Below are 21302 nucleotides of genomic sequence, written 5' to 3' on the forward strand. Positions count from 1 at the left end.
TCTTCTTCCTTTGGAAAAGAAAATACAAGTCCAAACGTAAAACAGTTTTGAAAAATACTGATTTTTGGGGTGCCTGGGTGGGTCAGTTGGTTGAGCATCTGACTGTGGCTTAGAGGGTCATGATCTCCTGGTTTGTGGGTTTGAGCCCCACATTGGGCCCTGCACTGACAGTGCAGAGCCTGCTTTGGATTTTCTCTCCCCCTCTCTCTGCCCCTCGTACTCTTGCTCATTCTCTCTCAAAAATAAATAAATAAATTTAACAAAAATAAAGAAAAATGATTTTTTTTTTTTTTTAATTCATGCTTTCACTGTAGGCTTGTTTCTAGATTGGAGAATAGATATCTGTATTCTCAGTCTTTCATGAGATGATATTGTGATTTAAATTCTATGTAATTTAATTATGAAGAGTTTATTGAAATGGACTTTACTCAAAGTATTTATATAGTTTTCTATTGGATGGAATTAATGTTTTCTGTATTCTATCAAGATATTTGAGTGAAAGTATTCTGTTTTTGAGAATAATTGATACATTGAAGTTTCTACTCTCTTTTCATAATTGGATTTGAGACACTTCAAAGAATGATGTGAACGAGTATCTCTCTTTTTACTTAAAAAACAATTACTTTCTTAATCTAAATTATGTTATAAATTGTGTTTTGATAGTTAGTGAATGTGGGCATGCAGATGTATCCTTGTAAACATGTTCCTTCAAAATTACAAATAGACGGTCCAGTGTACGTGCTCCTCTCTCCACCCTCATTTTCTCCATTGATAAGGGATTTTCGTTTTAATAAAAGATTAAACTTTTCTTGATCAGAGGTACTTTTTGTCTTTGATTTTCTAAGAAATTTTTGCTTAAAAAATAGAGAATTTACAGTATGCTTTTATTGGTGTGGAAAGAGACATTGTCTTTCAAAGAACCACTAAGTAATTTTTATTAAAGCTGAAAGATCAGCGAAATGATTTGTGCATACTAGTATTCTCTAGTTACTTCAGAATCATATTCAGAATATAATTTCTAATGTGTCTGTACTGCTCTTTGACTTCCATTGCACTTCAATTAATTTATTTTGTTTTCTTCATATAGATGATAGTCGAACTGCAAGCCAGTTGGATGAATTTCAGGAATGCTTGTCTAAGTTTACCCGATATAATTCAGTACGACCTTTGGCTACGTTGTCCTATGCTAGTGATCTCTATAATGGTTCCAGCATAGTCTCTAGGTAAGTATTGGGCAGCACTCTTTACTATTTACTTTTACAAAAGTTTCTCAAATTTAATTTGACAAGCAGTTACAGTGTTCTAGTTAAGAGCCAGTATTCTGAGGTCAGGTTCCCTGCCAGTTTTTAGTTCTGTGTTCTTGGGCAAGTTTCTGAATCTCTTTAGTCCTCAATGTCTTCCTCTTTAAAATGGAATGATTAAGGGGCACCTGGGTGGCTCAGTCGGTTAAGCGTCCGACTTTGGCTCAGGTCGTGATCTCGCAGTCTGTGGATTCAAGCCCCGCATCAGGCTCTGTGCTGACAGCTCAGAGCCTGGAGCCTGTTTCAGATTCTGTGTCTCCCTCTCTCTGACCCTCCCCCGTTCATGCTCTGTCTCTCTCTGTCTCACAAATAAATAGAGGTTAAAAAAAATTAAAAATAAAATAAAATAAAATAATAGTATGAATAGTATTCACCTATTAGGGTTGCAGTTTGTGTTCTTATAATGTCTTTGGTTTTGGTGACAGATATGCTCTCTCATAAGGGCTTCCTTATCTTCATGTTTCTAGAAGAATTGATAGTATTTCTTCTTATGTATTTTGTAGAATTCTCCATCAAAGCCATCTTGGCCTTAAGTTTTTTTTGTGGAAAGAGTTTTAAATATAAATTCAATTTTTAAAAGAGATGTAGGGCTAATCAGGTTATTGATTTTTTTTTTCATTATCAAGCATTATTTTTAGTTTGTGTCTTTAAAAGAATTTGTCCATTTTATCTAGGTTGTTGAATTTATTGGCATTCACATGTTCATAATATTCCTTTATTATCTTTTTACTGTCTTTAGATACTCTGATGATGTTCCTTTTCTTATCCCTGATATTGGAGTGTTGTTTCCCTTTATATGTTTCCTTAATAGTCTGGTTTAGAAATGTATCAATTTTATTTGTCTTCTCAAATAGCCAGCTCTTGGTTTATTGATATTCTATATTTTTCTGTTTCATTGATTTCTGCTTTTAACTTTATTATTTCTTTTTTTTCCTTTTGTTAAGTTTAATTTGCTTTTATCTTTCTATTTTCTTAAGGTAGAAATTACAGTGATTGAGTTGAAAGTTGCTTCTCTAACAAAACTTGGGCTTTACATTTCTCTACATGCACTGCCTTAGTTGCATCCTGTGAATTTTGATGTGGTGTCTTTTCTTTTTTCCAAATTTTATTTTTATTATGGTAAAATATGTGTAACATAAAATATACTATCTTAACAAGTGTACTGTTCAGTGGTATTAAATAAATACCTTCATAATATCGTGTAAATGTCCCTAATATCCATCTCTTTAACACTTGACATCTTGTAAAACTGAAACTCAATACTCGTTAAACAGTAACTTTTCATTCCCCTCTGCCCTGAATCATAGCAAGCACCCTTTTCCCCTCTGTTATCTGATTACTCTAAGTACCTCCTGTAAGTGGAATCACGCAGTATTCAGGGAGAGAGAGAGAGAATCCCAAGCAGGCTCTGTGCTGTCAGCACGGCCTGAGATCATGAGCTGAGATCAAGAGAAATTCACCTGACTGAGCCACCCAGGCTCCCCAGATTATTATTATTTTTTTTAATTTTAGAGCATGAGCCAGGGGAAGGCCCGGGGGGGCGGGGGGAAGAGAGAGAGAGAGAGAGAGAGAGAGAGAAAATATGAATGAATGAATGAATCCCAAGCAGGCTTCATGCTCTGTGCAGAGCCCAATACAGGGCTCAATCTCAAGACCCTGGGATCATGACCTGAGCTGAAATCAAGTATTAGAAGCTCAATTGACTGAGCCACCCAGGCACCCCGTGGCTGTACCGTTTTACAATACCACCAGCAGTGCAAAAGGTTTCCAGTTTCTCTGCATTCTTGCTAGCACTTGTTATTTTCTCTTTTTTTGGTAGTCACCATCCTAAACAGATGTGAGGTGGTATCTCTTAGATTTGCTTTGCATTTCCCTGGTGATTAGTGACGTTGAGCATTGTTTTATGTGCTTATCGGCCATTTGTTTATATTCTTAGAGAAATTTCTATTCAAGTCCTCTGCCCAGTTTTGAACTTTGTTGTTGCTATGTTCAGTAGTTCTCTATAAATTCTGGATATTAATCTCTTATCAAATTTGTACATATTTTCTCTCATTCTGTGCATTGTGTTTTTACTTTGTTGAGACTGTGTATTGATGCGTAAAATTTAAAAATTTTCATAAAGTCTAATTTGTGTGTTTTTCTTTTGTTGCCTGTGCTTTTGGTGTCATATCCCAAGGATTGCTGTCAAATCCAAAGTCATGAAGAGAGTTATAGTTTCGTATTTTATATTTAAATTTTTGACCCATTTTGAGTTAATTTTTGTATATGGTTTTAGGTAAGGGTCTACCTTCATTCTTTTGTTATGTGGATATGCAGTTTTCTGAACATCATTTGTTGAAAAACTCCTTGAAAAACTCAGTGATATTGCCACTGTTGTCAAAGATCATTTGACTTTGTATGGAAGGTTTCTCATCTATTACATTGGCCTACATTATCTGTTTTATGCCACGACCATACTGTTTTGATCATCATAGCTATGTAGTAAGTTTTGAAATCAGGAAGTGTGAGTCCTCTAGCTCTGTTCATTTGCAAGATTGTTTTTTCTATTTCTGTGGAAAATGCCATCGGGATTTTGACAGGGATTGCAATGAATCTCTAGATTGCTTTGGGTAATATTGACATCTTAACAATATTCAGTCTTCTGATCCATGCACATGGGATATGTTTCCATTTATTTGTGTCCTTCTTTAATTTTTTTCAGCAAGTTTTTGTTGTTTTCATTGTACAAATCTTTTCCTTCCTTGGTTAATTCTTAAATATTTTTTTTTGATGTTGCTGTAAGTTTTCATAATTTATGATTGTTCATTGTTATTGCATTGAAGTTATGATGTATTTTCATTTTCATTCAGTTCAAGAAAATTGTAAATTTCAACTTTGATTTTTTTTTTTTTGACCCAAGGATTATTGAGGCATATTTTAGTAGTTCTCAGATGTTGTGATTTTCTAGTTACCTTTCTTTTTATAGTCTTTTTATATCTTCATCATCTTTATGACCATTCTTTAAAAATTTTTAATTAATTAATTTTTAAATTTACATCCAAGTTAGCATATAGTGCAACAATGATTTCAGGAGTAGATTCCTTAATGCCCCTTACCCATTTAGCCCATCTGCCCTGCCACAACCCCTCCAGCAACCCTCTGTTTGTTTTCTGTATTTAAGAGTGTATTAGGTTTTGTCCTTCTCCCTGTTTTTATATTACTTTTGCTTCTCTTCCCTTATCTTCATCTGTGTTCTGTCTTAACTTCCTCATATGAGTGAAGTCATATGATACTTGTCTTTCTCTAATTTCGCTAACACAGTATCCTCCAGTTCCATCCACGTAGTTGGAAATGGCAAGATTTCATTCTTTTTGATTGCTGAGTAATACTCCATTGTATATATACACCAGATCTTTTTAAAAAAGTATCATATTTTATTATTATTTTTTTAAATGTAATGTATTGTCAAGTTGGCCAACATACAGTGTATACAGTGCGCTCTTGGTTTTGGGTGTGGATTCCCGTGATTCATCGCTTACATATAACATCCAGTGCTCATCCCAACAAGTGCCCTCTTCAATGTCCATCACCCGTTTCCCTCTCTTCCCCTCTCCCCCCCCGCCATGAATCCTCAGTTTGTTCTCTGTATTTAAGAGTCTGTTATGGTTTGCCTCCCTCCCTCTCTGTTTGTAACTATTTTTTTCCCCTTCCCTTCCTCCATGGTCTTAAGTCTCAAGTTCCACGTATGAGTGAAAACATAGGATATCTGTCTATCTCTAATTAGCTTATTTCACTTAGCATAATACCCTCCAGTTCCATCCACGTTGCTGCAAATGGCATGATTTCATTCTTTCTCATTGCCAAGTAGTATTCCATTGTTTATATAAACCACATCTTCTTTATCCATTCATCAATTGATGGGCATTAAGGCTCTTTCCATAATTTGGCTATTGTTGAAAGCATTGCTGTAAACATTGTGGTACATGTGCCCCTATGAATCAGCTCTCCTGTATCCTTTGGATAAATTCCTACTCGTGCTATTGCTGGGTCATAGGGTAGTTCTATTTTTAAAATTTGAGGAACCTTCACACTTTTCCAGAGTGGCTGCACCAGTTTATGTTCCCACCAACAGTGCAAGAGGGTTCCCATTTCTCCACATCCTTGCGAGCATCTGTTATTTCCTGAGTTGTTAATTTTAGCCACTCTGACTGGTGTGAGATGGTATCTCAGTGTGGTTTTGATTTTATATGCCACATCTTCTTTATCCATTCATTCATCGATGGACATTTGGGCTCTTTCCATACTTTGGCTATTGTCGATAGTGCTGCTATAGACATTGAGGTGCATGTGCCCCTTCGAAACAGCACACCTGTATCCCTTGGGTAAATACCTAGTAGTGCAATTGCTGGGTCATGGGGTAGTTCTATTTTTAATTTTTTGAGGAACCTCCATACTGTTTTCCAGAATGACTGTACCACTTTGCATTCCTACCAGCAATGCAAAAGAGATCCTCTTTCTCTGCATCCTCGCCAATGTCTGTTATTGCCTGAGTTGTTCATTTTAGCCATTCTGACAGGTGTGAGGTGGTATCTCATTGTGGTTTTGCTTTGTATTTCCCTGATGATGAGTGACATGGAGCATTTTTTCATGTGTCGGTTGGCCATCTGGATGTCTTGTTTAGAGAAGTGTCTATTCATGTCTTTTGCCTGTTTCTTTACTGGATTACTTGTTTTTTGGGTATTGAGTTTGATAAGTTCTTTATAGATTTTGGATACTAACCCCTTTATGTGATATGTCGTTTGCAACTATCTTCTCCCATTCTGTCGGTTGCCTTTTAGTTATGCTGATTGTTTCCTTCACTGTGCAGAAGCTTTTTTTTTTTTTTTTTTTTTTAATGAGGTCCCAATAGTTCATTTTTGCTTTTGTTTCCCTTGCCTCTGGAGACATGTTGAGTAAGAAGTTGCTGTGGCCGAGGTCAGAGAGGTTTTTGCCTGCCTTCTCCTCTAGGATTTTGATGGCTTCCTGTCTTACATTTAGGCCTTTGATCCATTTTGAGTTTATTTTTGTGTATGATGTAAGAAAGTGGTCCAGCTTCATTTTTCTGCATGTCGCTTTCCAGTTTTCCTAGCACCACTTGCTGAAGAGACTATCTTTATTCCGTTGAATGTTCTTTCCTGCTTTGTCAAAGATTAGTTGGCCATAATGTTTGTGAGTCCATTTCTGGGTTCTCTATTCTGTTCCATTGATCTGATTGTTTTTGTGCCAGTACCATATTGTCTTGATGACTGCAACTTTGTAATACATCTTGAAGTCTGGGATTGTGATGCCTCCAGCTTCAGTTTTCTTTTTCAAGATTGCTTTGGCTATTTGGGGTCTTTTCTGGTTCCATGCAAATCTTAGGATTGTTTGTTCTAGCTCTGTGAAGGATGCTGGTGTTGTTTTGGTGTTATTTTGATAGGGGTTGCCATTCTTCAAGAATTTTTAATAAAAATTTCTAATACACATAAAAATAGAATGAAGTAATTCCTCACAATAGCCATCTTCCAGATTAAGCAGTGATCCAGATTTTGCTATGGTTGCTTCATTTATACTTCATTCTTTGCGTTAGTGTTTGAAACATGTTTCAGATGCTATGTCATTTCACCCTTACATCCTTAAGAATATCTGTGTCCCAGGGTGCCTGGGTGGCTCAGTTGATTAAGTGTCTGACTCTTAGTATCAGCGCAGGTTGTGATCTCAGAGTTCGTGGGATTGAGCTTTTGTTGGGCTCTGCTCTGAGTGTGGTGCCTGTGTGGGGTTCTTGCTCCCCCTCTCTGCTTCTCTCCTGCTCGTGTACACACCACACACTCTCTCTCTCTCTCAAAATAAATAAACCAACGTAAAAGATAAAAAAGACTGTGTCTTAAAATGAACATTATAAACCCACAGGGCTGTATCACATGTAACACAATTACCAGTAGTCCCTAGGTATCATCAAATTGCTTGTTTATGTTCAAATCTCCTAGATAGAATGGAGAAACCTTAAAAAGATGTTTTGATGCAGATCAGAAAGTTGGCAATTTTTACCTTGTCTAATACATTACTATGCATGTTTTTCCATTTGTGTGACTGAGATTTTTATTAATGTATAAGAATATTGATCTTGAAATTTAACCTGTTAGCTGGAGAGACTTGCAGTAAACCCTTTTTTATATTCTAGCTGTTTAACTCACTAACTGATAAGATAATCGTACGTTCAATGTTTTTCTATGTGTTGACAATGTGAGGAATGATTTTGAAAGGATTAAAATTTGAAAATGCAGTAGATCGTGGAGCTTATTTAACTAGTTAATTAAATGAGTGATTATAGAACAAAAATTCATTGATCCCTTAATGTGGGCTAGGCTAAGAGTATAACCATGAACAGGACAGATATCAATGCTTGGATTTAGGAAAGCTCTCAGCTTATTTCAGTGCCTTTATAGAAGCAAAATAAGAAAAGTTTTTGAAACACTACCCTGGAGTAGCAGTGTAACTGTTAACTAGTGTAAGAATGTATAATATATGTGCTTAAAAGCCTCAGAAATGTCGGTTGATGAAATTACAAAAGAAGACTATGGAAGTTTATAATATTGTCCTGATATGTATACATTTAACTATAATCATGTGGATCTATTCAACTAAAAATATAATGGAAATATAAAATATAGTGCAAGTATAAAGCAAAATTTAATGTTTTCTTATAATCTCCCTTAGCATTGTAAGTTCATCCTGTATTGTGTCTTCTTTTCTGTTAAAAAATGAACAACGGGGTGCCTGGGTGGCCCAGTCAGTCCGTTGGGCGTCTCACTTCAGCTCAGGTCATGATCTTTCTCATGGTTCATGGGTTTCAGCTCTGCCTGGAGCTCTGCACTGACAGCTCAGAGATTGGAGCTTGTTTCAGATTCTCTGTCTCCCCCCTCTCTGTCCCTCCCCCACTCACACTCTCTCTTTCAAAAATCAATAAACAAACATAAAAAAAACCCAAAAATCCAAAAGGAAAATAAAAATTTCCTTCTTAACTTTATATTTAAAAAGCAGCATTTCTGGAGTACCCTTGCTGGCTCAGTTGGTTAAGCATTCGACTTTGGCTCAGATCATGATCTTGCAGTTTGTGAGTTTGAGCCCTGCTTTGGGCTCTGTGCTGACAGCTCAGAGCCTGGAGCCTGCTTTGGATTCTGTGTTCCCTCTCTCTCTGCCCTTCCCTACTCATGCTCTTTCTCTGTCTCTCAAAAATGAATTAACATTAAAAAAAATTAAAAAAAAAAAAACATTTCTAGTTAGAAAATTTAGAATCGGTTATACATTTGTTAGGTATTCAGTAAAGAGAAAGAGCCATTTTTTCATTATTCCTGAAAGCCATTTTAGCTTGATTTTAATTTAATATAATCCTGGTTTTTTTTTTCTTTTTATTGCTATTAAATCTTGATCACACAAAGACATTTATGTCAGAGTGCATAAATGTATTCTGAGGCAGAAGTTCCTGAATACTTAAATGAGATTTCAGTTTGGGAATACCACTTATTAAAAGTGACATTAATAATGTTAAAATACTTCAGAGGTTGGCGCCAGATGGCTCAGTCCGTTAAGTGTTTGACTCTTGATTTTGGCTCAGGTCATGATCTTACAGTTTGTGAGATTGAGCCCCACATGGGGCTCTGCACTGATAGCATGGAGCCGGCTTGGGATTCTCTCTCTCCCTTTCTCTGTCCCTCCCCTGCTCATGCTCTCGCTGTCTCTCTCAAAATAAATACATAAATTTATTAAAAAGTTCAGTTAAAAATTTAAAACTACCTTTTGTGGTTTCATCTTAAAAGAACATGCATTCTTTTATTTACACTGAATTAACATTTCTGAAAATTTTCTAATTTTGCAGGTTTATAAGGCAGGATAGATGAAGACTAGTAGGTAGCAACAAGGAAAGCAGTCTCCAAAGAAACTTTGAAACTTTCACAGCCCTGGTGATTTTTTTTTGCTTTTCCTACTTCCTCATATTCATACACATCACTGACAATAAATTCACTTTAAAGGCTTTTAATTTCTCTCAAGAGAGGAAATTTTGATGAAGAATTTCTTTTGGGAAAAGAGATACAAACATTTTAGAGATGACAAATAATGTTAAATTGGTATAATTTAATAATGTTGCATTATTTCATTACATTGTATTAGAAATTATTCTTACTGTAAAATTACATGAAATCTATATAGTGTTGGTCATTCACAGCTGTGAGAACCTCACTGAGAGAAAAAGAAACTTGCTTTTAAGGCTTTTCCTTTGCTTATGGATTATGTTGGGTTATTTAATGTCATACATATAATTCCACAAGGTGGCAGCATTTGTTTATTTTGACAGTATCCCAACTGTTAGGTAGTAGACAAGGTGTGGAAATTAATGGTTTACAGGGAAGTTCATCTCATGAATACTAGATGGTCCTAGGTTAACAACCCCAAGTAATGGGATGAATAGAAACTCATCTTAGACATAACAGTAATGTCACGTTTTGCATATTTTTAAAAATATCTAGTGGCCACCAGAGAAGAATGGTTTGAAACTGCATTGTTTGAACTTACTGAATACTTAGCAGTGGCTGTTTCTTGAATTCTTGGTTTGAATTTTGCATACCTTGATCTTTATGGTTAAAATTGTTATACATTCCATCTGTAGTTTAGAGGTTATGGTAACATTTTTGCTTATGTTTTCTCGAATTTTTGAAATAGAATTACAGCAGATATTAGTAAATTTATAAGAAGAAAATAGTCGTGTATTGTGGCATTCATTGCTGTCATTAAACTGGTAATGTATGTAGTGTTTGGTTACTTTTTTAAAGATAACCTTTGTAAGTACTTTACATGACATTGTAAGTATTTCACTAACTCAATTTTTATATAAAACCTATGGAATAAAAAAGCATTGTAATTCATCCCATTGTACAGATTTCGAATTGTGGCAGGGAGAAATTGTCTAACTTGACAAAGTTCAGCACAGTGCTAGTAAATGATAGAACTAAGATTTGAACTGAGATATTCTGTCTCCTGAGTTCTAGTGTTCTGTTAGTCCCTTCAGGACCTGTCGAAACACAGTACTTATGAGACACCCAAAAGAATAAATGGAATGAATTCTTTCGAGATTCTCATACTTGGTATCCCTATTACTTTCTTATCTAATTTGGCCTTAATAACCAACATTCTTTTGAGTTTTAACTTGATATATATATTACATTAAAATGCTCTTGCCATAGCTTGAAACTATTGATGTTAAACATTTATTTTTTTTGTAATAGCCAATCGTAAGGATTGTTTTTCCTAAATTTCAGTTTTTAACGACAGTCAGTGCTAAAGGTTTAGGGTAACCTTTAACACAGTTTGTATTGTAGAATGCTGTGAGTTTTTAATTTGTTTTCAAAAGCAGATCTCCAGGTAATTAAATGACTTGTTTTCTAATGAAACATTATGGCTTTTTAGGAGTGCTAATGAACTTTCTCTTCTTTTCAGAAGATATTTTTTGTTAGTGTCCTACAAGTTATTGGGCTATCTGGGGTCAATGAGAAATGTAAGGAATTGAGAATACAGAGGAAAGGATTTCTTTCCCGAATTTTGCTCAGGCCCAATCTTTTATTTTTTTATTTTATAATTTTTGTATTTTGAAAGAGAGAAAAAGCATGCGCAGGAGAGAGGCAGAGAGAGAGAGAGAGAGAATATGAATATGAATATGAATATGAATATGAATATGAATGAATCCCAAAAAGGCTCCATGCTGTCAGTGTAGAACCTGACATGGGGCTCTGCTCGATCTCACGAACCATGAGATCATGATCTGAGCCAAAATCAAGATGCTTAACTGACTGAGCCATCTAGGCGCCCCAGGCCCAATCTTTTAAAGCAGGGATTTAAAAAACTGTTCTAGGCTTGAAGTTTCATCAGGAAAGAGGTCTTAATCTGTCTTAAGTCCTGCTGACTCCCCCTTTCTGGCAAATGTTAGGTGCTTAGTAGTAAATACTTGTTGAATGAATATGTGAATGAATGGAAAACTCTCTTGCGTGCTCTGGGAAGATCTGGATGCCTCTACGGTTGTCCACCTTAACTTGCTTTTCTGTATTTGCTTGCTGATAAGTGTTCCTTTGAAGAAAGTATCCCTAGCCTAAAAAAAGAGGTTTGTAAGTCGCCATTGACACGCGGCAGAAAAATAGTGTTAACAACTTAAAAGAAGTCCAGGATTCAGCACGTGTTGATGAGTTTCCTCCTTCTGTGACTATTTGAGATATAGGTTAAGAGTGAGATACAAACAGTCCAAGCTTACTTATCAAAAGCTGCTACATCCTTTCCTTTCCTTATAGCCCCTATCTTAAAATTTTCTCGTTCCCAATTCTTCGTTTTTCTGTTTTCTTTTGCCGTTACTTAGACTGAGGCTTATCAGTGGTACAGAGTGAAACCATAAACTCAAGTCATTTTAAATTTATTACCTCAAAGAAATTGTTAGTTGGGTGAGTATTTGAGATTTTAGTAGACTGGTAAACGTTTGTCACTAGTCAGAACATTTAAGATGGATGCCTACAACAAATGTTGAGAATTAGAGTATTGCCTTTTATGATAAAATTACTCAACCCTGGAAAAGAGTAGAGTTTATTAACCTAATGACTGTCTTCAGGTAATCAAAGGACAAGAATTAGAATGGTTCTGTTCAGTATCCAAGAGATAAGAGTAGGACTAATGGCTGGAAGCTACATCTTAAGGTTGGCATAAGGAAGATCTTTGTAGTCAGCAGTGTGCACGAGTGGAATAGGCCTCATCATGAGGCGGTTGCCATCTGCTCTTAGGACTTTAAAAGCAAGCTGTAGGGTAACACAAAATCTTTCTTCAGTCCTGAGGTCAGTTATTACATTCACCTGTATTTGTCTAGAATATTTATTTTTGTTTGAGCTTTTAAAAATTGTATCTATTCATATCAAGTACTGTAAACGCTGATAGTACAAATAAAAGTGATGTGCAGATTCGTGTAGAGACAAACCTATAAGCCAATATATAGAATAAAGCATTGTATGTGCTGTGAAAATATCTACTGGCTGCAGTATGAACAGTGGATTTGCGAGAAGGAAGAGTGGAATCAGGGAGATCAGATACATAGGTAGTTTTGAATGGTCCTGGCAGCACGGGATGATGCCCTGTGGTCTGTACTGGGATGAAGTCAGTGGAGCTTGGATAAAGAAGTATTTAAGACATATTTAAGGACTAGGGTAGACAAGACATAATGATTGATGGGTACAGTCCTTGAAGGAGAGGATGATAACTTCCAGGTTTTTGGTTTGAGTAACTAGGCAGAAAAACATGGGTGTTATTTGCAGAGAGAGAGACACTGGAGGAAGAGCAGGTTTGAGGGCAATGAGGTGCATGGAAGATAACCAAGTAGAGATTTTTTGCATATGCTTGCTAGCTGCACAGAGATTTGTACTAGTGATAATGGACACCATGGTTACAGATTGATAGAGCTCCAACAGTTAAAGATCAGGCAGATGAGGAGGAACCGATTAAGCTGACTAAGGAGGTTTTTAGGTAAGAATGAAAACCGGGAGAGTATGTTGCCCTGCCAACCGGTCTGCAGGGTTAGATATGGGGCAGAATTGGATCCAAAGTAAAATGAGACTTTTTGCCTTGATTAGGAGGGAGGACACTTCCCCTGGGATAATAAGAGGGAAGAAGAGAATAGATGCAAAGGCAGGCAAGTTTGTAGTTTTAGTGACATGGAGATAAAGGAGCTTTTCTCTGAGAGTTTGTGCTTTTACCGTGTCATCGCATAGTGACAGGTAGAAAGGGTGGTAGGTGTTTATGTTTGTAGAAGAAAGAGATACTAGATGATGAAAAGGATGAGATTCATGGACTGTGAAATTTAAACTGAATACTGAAGAAGATAAAGGGAGGAGAAGTCTGGAAAGAGGCAAAAAAAAGAGAGTAGAATCAGCTGTATGTGGGTGAAGAGTGAAGGTAGGAGTAGTGGGCAAGCAGGGGCGAGGATTGTGGAGATTGTGGTCAGAGAAGTATTTGTGTCTTTGGCCCAGAATACCTTTCCGTCTTTGTACTTGTAGCTTTGGGTAATTTACCTGGTATCTAGTGGCCACATGTGTTTGTTGACTCAGTTGGAGCATAAGCTAAAATGCAAGGTAGAAAATCAGTAATAAATGTTTGTGAGGATCGGATAAACTGCTGAAGGAGTTGACTAAAGAGAGAGTTCACTTTAGGCAATGACTTTCAGGTTCCTAAGGATATTTGAAATGGTGCTTTCAAGGTTTTTCTTCTGAATTTCTGTAGACTTTCCTCTCTGTATTTGATTCTTAAGATTGAAAGTGACATTAATATGTTTTCTTCTGTTTCTTCACTGTGTTCAAAACTATGTCTTTTGTAATTTCTTGCAGGAGTTTGTGGTGTAAGTAGTAATTTTTGTTAAAGGCTGGGCTAATCTTGTCCTTGGTCACATTAAACAGAAAATAATGCTCATTTTGCACCTTCTCTGGGTAAAATACATGGAGAGGAGAGGAAATAAGGAAATATAATTATTCACACATATCAAATTATATAGATTTCCTATATAGGAGAGGGTCTTAGCAAATCTTTACAGTAAAACCACTAATTTGTAATAGGGGCAAAGAAGACCAATTTCGTGGGTTTTTTTTGTTGTTGTTGTTGTTTTTTTTTTGTAGTATAGTTGACACACAATGCTATATAGTTTTAAATATATAGTTTTTAGTGTTTATTTTTGAGAGACACACAGTGTGAGTAGGGGAGGGAGAGGGAGACAGAATCTGAAACAGACTCCAGGCTCTTAGCTGTCAGCACAGAGCTCGACACGGGGCTTGAACTCACAGACCATGAGATCATGACCTGAGCCGAAGTCGGACACTTAACCAACTGAGCTGCCCAGGCGCCCCTATATAGTTTAAAGTGTACGGCATAGGGGTTTGACTACTCTATGTGTCATGCTTTGCTCACAAGTGTAGCTACCATCTGTCACCAGACAGTGCTCTTACAACACCACTGACTGTATTTCCTGTGCTGTACCTTTCATTCCTGTGACATATTCATTTTATACCTGGAAGCTGGTGTCTCCCTCATCCCTTCCCCCCATTTTGCCCTTCCCCCATCAGTTTGTTGTCTGTATTTATGGCTCTGTTTCTACTTGTTGTTATTGTTGTTTAGATTCTACATACAAGTGAAATTACATGGTATTTGTCTTTTCTCTGACTTATTTCATTTAGCATAATACTGTCTAGGTCCATCCATGTCATTGCAAATGACAAGATCTCATTCTTTATGGCTAATATTCTGTCGTATATACATATACACCACATCTTTATCCATTCATCTATGAATGGACATTTGGGTTGCTTCCATATCTTGGCTATTGTAAATAATGCTGTAATAAACATAGAGGTGCTTCTATCTTTTCAAATTAGTGTTTTCATTTTCTTTGGGTATATACCCAATAGTGGAATTATTGGATTGTATAGTATTTCTATTTTTAATTTTTTGAGGAACTGCCATACTGTTTTCTGCATGGGCTGCACCAGTTTGCAGTCCCACCAGCAGTGCATGCAGGTTCTTTTTCTCCACATCGTCACCAACACTTGTTATTTCTTGTTTTTGATTCTAGCCAATCTGATAGGTGCAATGTGGTATTATTGTAGTTTTGATTTGCATTTCTCTGATGATGAGTGACGTTGACTATTTTTTCATGTGTCTGTTCGCCATCTGTATGTCTTTGGGAAAATGTCTATTTATGATCTCTGCATATTTTTAATCAAATTATTTGGTTTTATTTTTTAGTGCTAAATTAAAGAAGTTCTTCATACATTTTGGATATTAAACTCTTATTGAAAATATCATTTGCAACTATCTTCTCCCATTCAGGAGGTTGTCTTTTTATTTCGTGATGGTTTCCTTCCCTGGGCAAAAAATTTTTATTTTCATGTAGTCCCAATAGTTTATTTTTCCTTTGGTTTCCTTGCCTGAGGAGACATATCTAGAAAAATGTTGCTAAGGCCAATGTCAAAGAGATTACCGCCTGTGTTTTCTTCTAGGAGTTTTATGGCTTCAGGTCTCACTTTTAGATCTTTAATCTATTTTGAGTTTATTTTTGTGTGTGGTGTGAGAAAATGGTTCAGTGGTTCAGTTTCATTCTTCTGCATATAGCTGTCCAGTTTTCCCAGCCTGTTTGTAAAGAAGATCAATTTGAATGAGTTAAAATCTTGTATAGTTTAAAAAAATAATTTTCTTTTGGCTATCTAAGCTAACTGAGAAATAGTTTCAGTTGAATCCTGATTAAATGAGATGAAAGGGGAACTTATTTGAATTATTGTAGCAAGCTGTGTGGTACATTGTAGTTACCAAGTACATGTCAGGCAGTATTCTTACTGTTTCAGATTTACTAACGAGTTCTAACGACTGTAGTTCTCAAACTTTAGTAGCCTTCAGCTACAGCTGGAGGGCTTGTTAAAACATGCGTTTCTGGGCCCTACTCCAAGAGTTTCTGATTCTGTAGGCTGTGCTAGGGCCAAGAATTTGCATTTCTAATTCTTTGCCAGGTGATCCTGATGTTGCTAGTCTGTGCCCACACTCTGAGAATACTGTCTTCGGTTAAGAGCTGTTGAAAAGAAGACATTTACTTCTAATAGGAAATATGTATAATTTTAATTCTCTAGTAAAAACCCATAATTTTTTAGTTTATGAATTAAAATACGGTTAAAAAAACCATTGACTTTATACAGTTTTCTAGTTAATAAGCTTAATGGGTTGCAAATGTACCAGAATTATTCCTTCTGTTCTTGGGACAGTTGGATGGGGTTGGGTTGGAGAAGCAGCTTATAACCAGCTGTCTGTCCTCAGGACAGGGGTATTAAGCACATAGCTTTTTCGCTTTGTCGCTTGCACAGTGATAGGGAAATTCTAACTTAGAAAACCCAGGACAAATAAGTATCTTGGTTTTTCTCAAAGTTATTCTGGTCATTTTTTCACGAAAGAATTGCGTGGTGAAAATTGAGATTGAGCTCTTTAATATATAAAGTATTGATATTACATGCTGATAATTAACCTGCAAAGCTGAGTTCTTAAAAGGAAACCTACTCTTACTCTGCTGAAGAACCATCTTACTTTGCCATAGAAAGAAGCCACTGGACTGCCGGGAAGTAAGGCACACATTTTGGGGGATTGAGAGAGACATTTTGAACCTTTTAAAATTGGAAAATCTGTCCTTCAATTTAATCTCTTTCTTACACTATTGACTTAATTAGAATTATGTAGGGGAGGAAAAATCCTTTTTCTTCTACCCTTCCAAGCTTTTTATTGGGACCCCATAACAGAAAGGTTAACAAAAGAAAAACAAACAGAAGTTTATTAATCTGTATATTTCATATATATATATATATGGGAGAAACCTAGGAAAATGTGTAACTCAAGTGTCTTAGAACTCTGGCTTATGTCAGATCTTTAACAAAGAATAATAAATCTGTAGAGAAATGAAAGGATAAAGAAAAGCAATTTAAAAAAAAAATAAAGACAAAAAAAAGAAAGGGAAAAAAAAAGAAAAGCAATTTTAGATTTCCAAGGTCAGCACTTTATGGGAAGGTAAATATGCTGGAGAGAATATACTGGAGAGGATTTGTTTGCAGATGCCTTTTGTGCCATCTCTGGGCTTATATCCTGCTTTTAGGAAGTAAGAGGAAGAGGGTAGAGAGTGCTCTTCCTGCATTTGCTGCTTAATTGCCTTCAGCTCAAAATGATTTTTATGTCAAAGAGGCATGGTTTGGGGTGACGTATTCTGGTTTCCTTCAGATAAAAGGCAATCTGTCTGTTTTATCAGTGGTGTGAGTTTAGTAGTTCTTCACTTGACTGCCACTTAGAAATAACTGTGGTATCAGTATACGTAAACTTAATCTGGTGTGAGTGTTTTATGATATAAATACGTGACAAAGTATCATCATTTGCCCTTCAGTGTACTATCATTTACCCCAGGTGTGGTAATTTGCCTGTATCTTGCCTCCCATCAGACATATTCATACATAGAAAACTTTTTAGGTAAGCTAGGATGTTACTCTCATTTCTCTAGCTAGTATTCACAGCAGAGAGTTTCATTTTATGCTAACGCTTCACCTGTACAGAATTTAACCTCTGGCAATCCCATCTGACTAAAGCCCAGTCAGTTATCAAGACTGAAATGAAAAATAAAAAGGCTTTAGAACAAAATAAATCCACCAAATTAGTGACTTAAGCTCAAATATTCACAAATGGCCATTTTCTTCAATTATTTCAGGCCTGTTGACTTACTATATATATATAGTTATATATATATATATATATATATATATATATATATATATATATATATATATATATATAGTTCCTGTAATCTTAGTTTTATCTGATTTGTGTCTCTTCAACATGTAAAAGGAGGAGAGATTGCAATAGATGGGGTGAAGAAGTGATAGCTACTAGCTCGACAAAGGGGAAGAAGTGATGAAGCTGCAAATTGTAGCTAAAGAGTAAAGTAGTTTGAATCCATTTAATATGAGTTCAGGTGGTTTGGCATATCTTAATAGACCTTGGAATCATTGATATGTAATAGAGTATGGTAACTAATATTGGCAGGGCTATTCACATTACTATGCTCAGTAAGTTTGTATAAAGGTAGTAAAGAATGTATTACATTTGACAGATTATACTCATAGGGGAGCAAAAGTTGATTCCAAAAGTCACTTAACTAATATTTATTAGCAGTATTGTGTTCTAGAGCAGTAGACAGGTGTGTCCAGAAAACGCTATTGTATCTATTATTTTTTAGAAATAATTTTAAGTATATATATCACCATTGGTACAAATGTAATATGAAACACATTCATATTTTATAATTACTTAAAAAACTTTTTGGACTTGTAAGTTTCAACCTTTGCATTAGTTTTATTTATACGGAAGGAAATATTGTGAATGAGAAAAATATTGGTCTTTTTGTCTAGTACAGGAATTGGCAAACTATGGCACATTTGAGTCAAATTTGGCTTAGCTCTTTGGTCACTTGAGTGACCCAGGAGCTAAAATGGTTTTTATCTTTTTAATTGGTTGAAAAGTCAAAAGAAGAAGAATAACATAAGATGTATAGCAACATGACTTATAATAATGACATATGAAAATTTTATGAAATTCAAATTTCAGTATCCATAAATTAAATTTTATTGGAACACAGTCATAATTATTTCTTTACATATTGTTTGTTGGCTGATTTTATACTACAACAGCAGAGTTGAGTATTTTTGAGAGAACTGCACAGTTCCTCTGGTCACTTTACAGAACAAATTTGCTGATTCTTGACCTAGTAGATTTGTTTAGGCTCTAAGGATGTACTGCTACACTTGATTAAAGTTCTGTCATATTTTTGGATATCGCAGTGTATCTTATGAAAGAAAATGACTTCTGTCAGATTTTCTGATCTTCTTGTGACGATTGGCTGGCTGTTTTATATGCTTTATCATTGCTTAGTACAAATAACCTATCATCGTCCTGTCTCGTGGTAAGCTCTTCATCATCGGTTGAATGATAGCTACAGATTTGTAGTCCTTACCTAATAACAAATTCCAGTTCATTCAGCAGAAAGTTTCTTATTTGTGTTTTTTAAAAATTATTCATCAAGTAGAGCTGAAAAAGGCCTTGAAATATGACAAAAGCTTATACCATGATTAGGAGATTTAGCTATATCACGCTACTCTTGAAACAGATGCTTTTCTACCACTAGTGATTTTTTTAATTGTGTTTCCATTCTCCTTTTTTTCTCACGCACATTAACAGGTGGTTTTGTTGGTAGCATTAAAGTTACAAAACTTTTTTGATCTGTGCTTGAGAGTTATTAATTTGTGGTTATATTATTTACAAATTTAAATGTAGAATTGCAAATTATATAGTTTTTAGATTATTTGTAGTGAAGTACAGTATACATACAATAGAAGTATACAGTTTTAATTTTTACAGTTGTATAAACCACAATCAAAATATAGAACATTTCCAAAAGTTTTATTTCCTGCTACTTTGCAGTTAATCTCACTGCTTCCTCCAAACTCCTGTCCAGGCCTCTATTTATCTGCCGTTACCATGAGAAGAGTTTAGTCATTCTGGAAGTTTTTATAAATGCAGCCTTACAGTATGTACTCTTTTTGTGTCTAACTTCTTCAGCTCAGCATGTTTGTGAAATTCATCCATGTCGTTGCCTCTATCAGTAGATACAGTTACATCGTTAATTATTTAGTAATATTCCATTTTATGAATATTCCACAATTGGCTTATCCTTTCATGTGTTGAGGGACATTTCAGTTGTTTCCAGTTTTTATTATGAATAAAGCTGTGAAGATTCACAAACAAGCCATTTTGGATATTCATATTCATATTTATTCCTCTTGGGTAAACACCTGGCATTGAAATTGCTGGGTTGTATGATCAGTTTGTGTTTAACATTTTGAGAAACTGCTAAACTGTTTTTAAAGCAATTGAGTTATTTTAACATTCCAGCAGTGTAAGAGTTCTAGTTGTCCCAGATCTCAAAAGTTCTTGGCATTGTCAGCCTTTTGATTAGTGGATTTGTACTAATATTTTCTTTTTGTTTTAGTCTGCATTTCTGTTATAACTAATGGTGTTTAATGTGCTTATTGGCCATCTGTGTATCTTTTATGAAGCATCTATTCAAATCTTTTGCCCATCATTAAAAAATCAGATCTTACTATCATTGAATAATGAGAATTTTTTATGTATTCTGGATGCAAGTTCTTTGTCAGATTTATGTATTGATAGTGTTTTCTCCCAGTCTGTGGCATGCCCTTTTAATAGTGTGTTTCAAATGACATAAGTATTTGAGGCTTCTGGTGACTCAGTCCGTTAAGTGTCTGACTTTTGATTTCGGCTCAGGTCAGATCTCACAGTTCATGGGTTCAAGCCCTGCATTGGGCTCCACAGTGACAGTGCTGAGCCTGCTTGGGATTCTCTCTCTCTCTCTCTCTCTCTCTCTCTCTCTGCCCCTCCCCGACTCGTGCTTTCTCTCTCTCTCTCAAAATAAAAAAGCTTAGAAAAAAAAGACAAATGACGTGAGTATTAATTTTGGTGAATTCCATTTCATTAATTTTTAAAATGATTTAAACTCTTGGTATTTTATAAAATGTTTGCTTGCCCCAAATGGTGAAAAATTTTCTCCTCTGTTTTCTTCTATAATTTTAATAGTTTCAGCTTATATATTTAGGCCTATAATCCATTTCAAGTTAATTTTTGTTTAGATTTTAAAGTAAAGGTTGGGGTTAGATATTTGTTCCAAGCAGCATTTGTTTAAAAGGTGAACTTTTCCCATTGACATCTTTTTTGAAAAGTAATTGAACAAATATGTATGAATTTAATTTTTTAATTGAGGTATAGTTGACTCACAGTTACGTTAGTGTTGGGTATACAACATGATTCAACAAGTCTGTATGTTACGCTGTGCTTATCACAAGAATGTACCATCAGTCATCATACAACACTATTATAATACTATTGACTATATTCCCTATGCTGTACTTTATCCTCTTGACATATTCATTCCATAACTGGAAGCCTGTACCTCCCACTCCCCTTCACTCATTTTACCCATGCTCCCACCTTCCCCAAACCCCCACACACCCGGCAAGTATCAGTTTTTGTTCTCTACTTTATGACTCTGTTTCTGCTTTTTGTTTGTTTACTCATTTATTTTGCTTTTTAGATTCCACGTAGAAGTGAAGTCACATGGTATTTTTCTCCAACTTCCTTCACTTAACATAATTCCGTCTAGGTCTATCCATGTTGTTCTAAATGGCAAGATCTCATCCTTTTTTATGGTTGAGAAGTATTCCATGGTGTGTGTGTGTGCACCACATTTTCTTCATTCGCCTGTCAATAGATACTTAGGTTGCTTCTGTACCTTGGCTGTTATACAGAATGCTGCAGTAAACGTATATCTTTTCAGATTAGTCTTTG

At 35.5% G+C, this 21302-nt stretch overlaps 1 protein-coding gene across 5 annotated transcripts in view; it reads left to right on the forward strand.

The window, feature by feature from the left end:
• COP1 (COP1 E3 ubiquitin ligase) overlaps window positions 1-21302 on the forward strand; it is a 259654-nt gene that overhangs the window by 109602 nt on the left and 128750 nt on the right. For all 5 annotated transcript variants that reach the window (XM_053909249.1, XM_019425614.2, XM_019425593.2 and 2 more), the window contains exon 11: window positions 1088-1223. In XM_053909249.1, coding sequence (XP_053765224.1) covers window positions 1088-1223 — 136 coding nt within the window. The remainder of the gene's footprint in view (window positions 1-1087; window positions 1224-21302) is intronic.

The sequence above is a fragment of the Panthera pardus genome, unplaced genomic scaffold (assembly GCF_024362965.1).
Source record: "Panthera pardus isolate Hobbes unplaced genomic scaffold, ASM2436296v1 HiC_scaffold_21, whole genome shotgun sequence".
Taxonomy (NCBI): domain Eukaryota; kingdom Metazoa; phylum Chordata; class Mammalia; order Carnivora; family Felidae; genus Panthera; species Panthera pardus.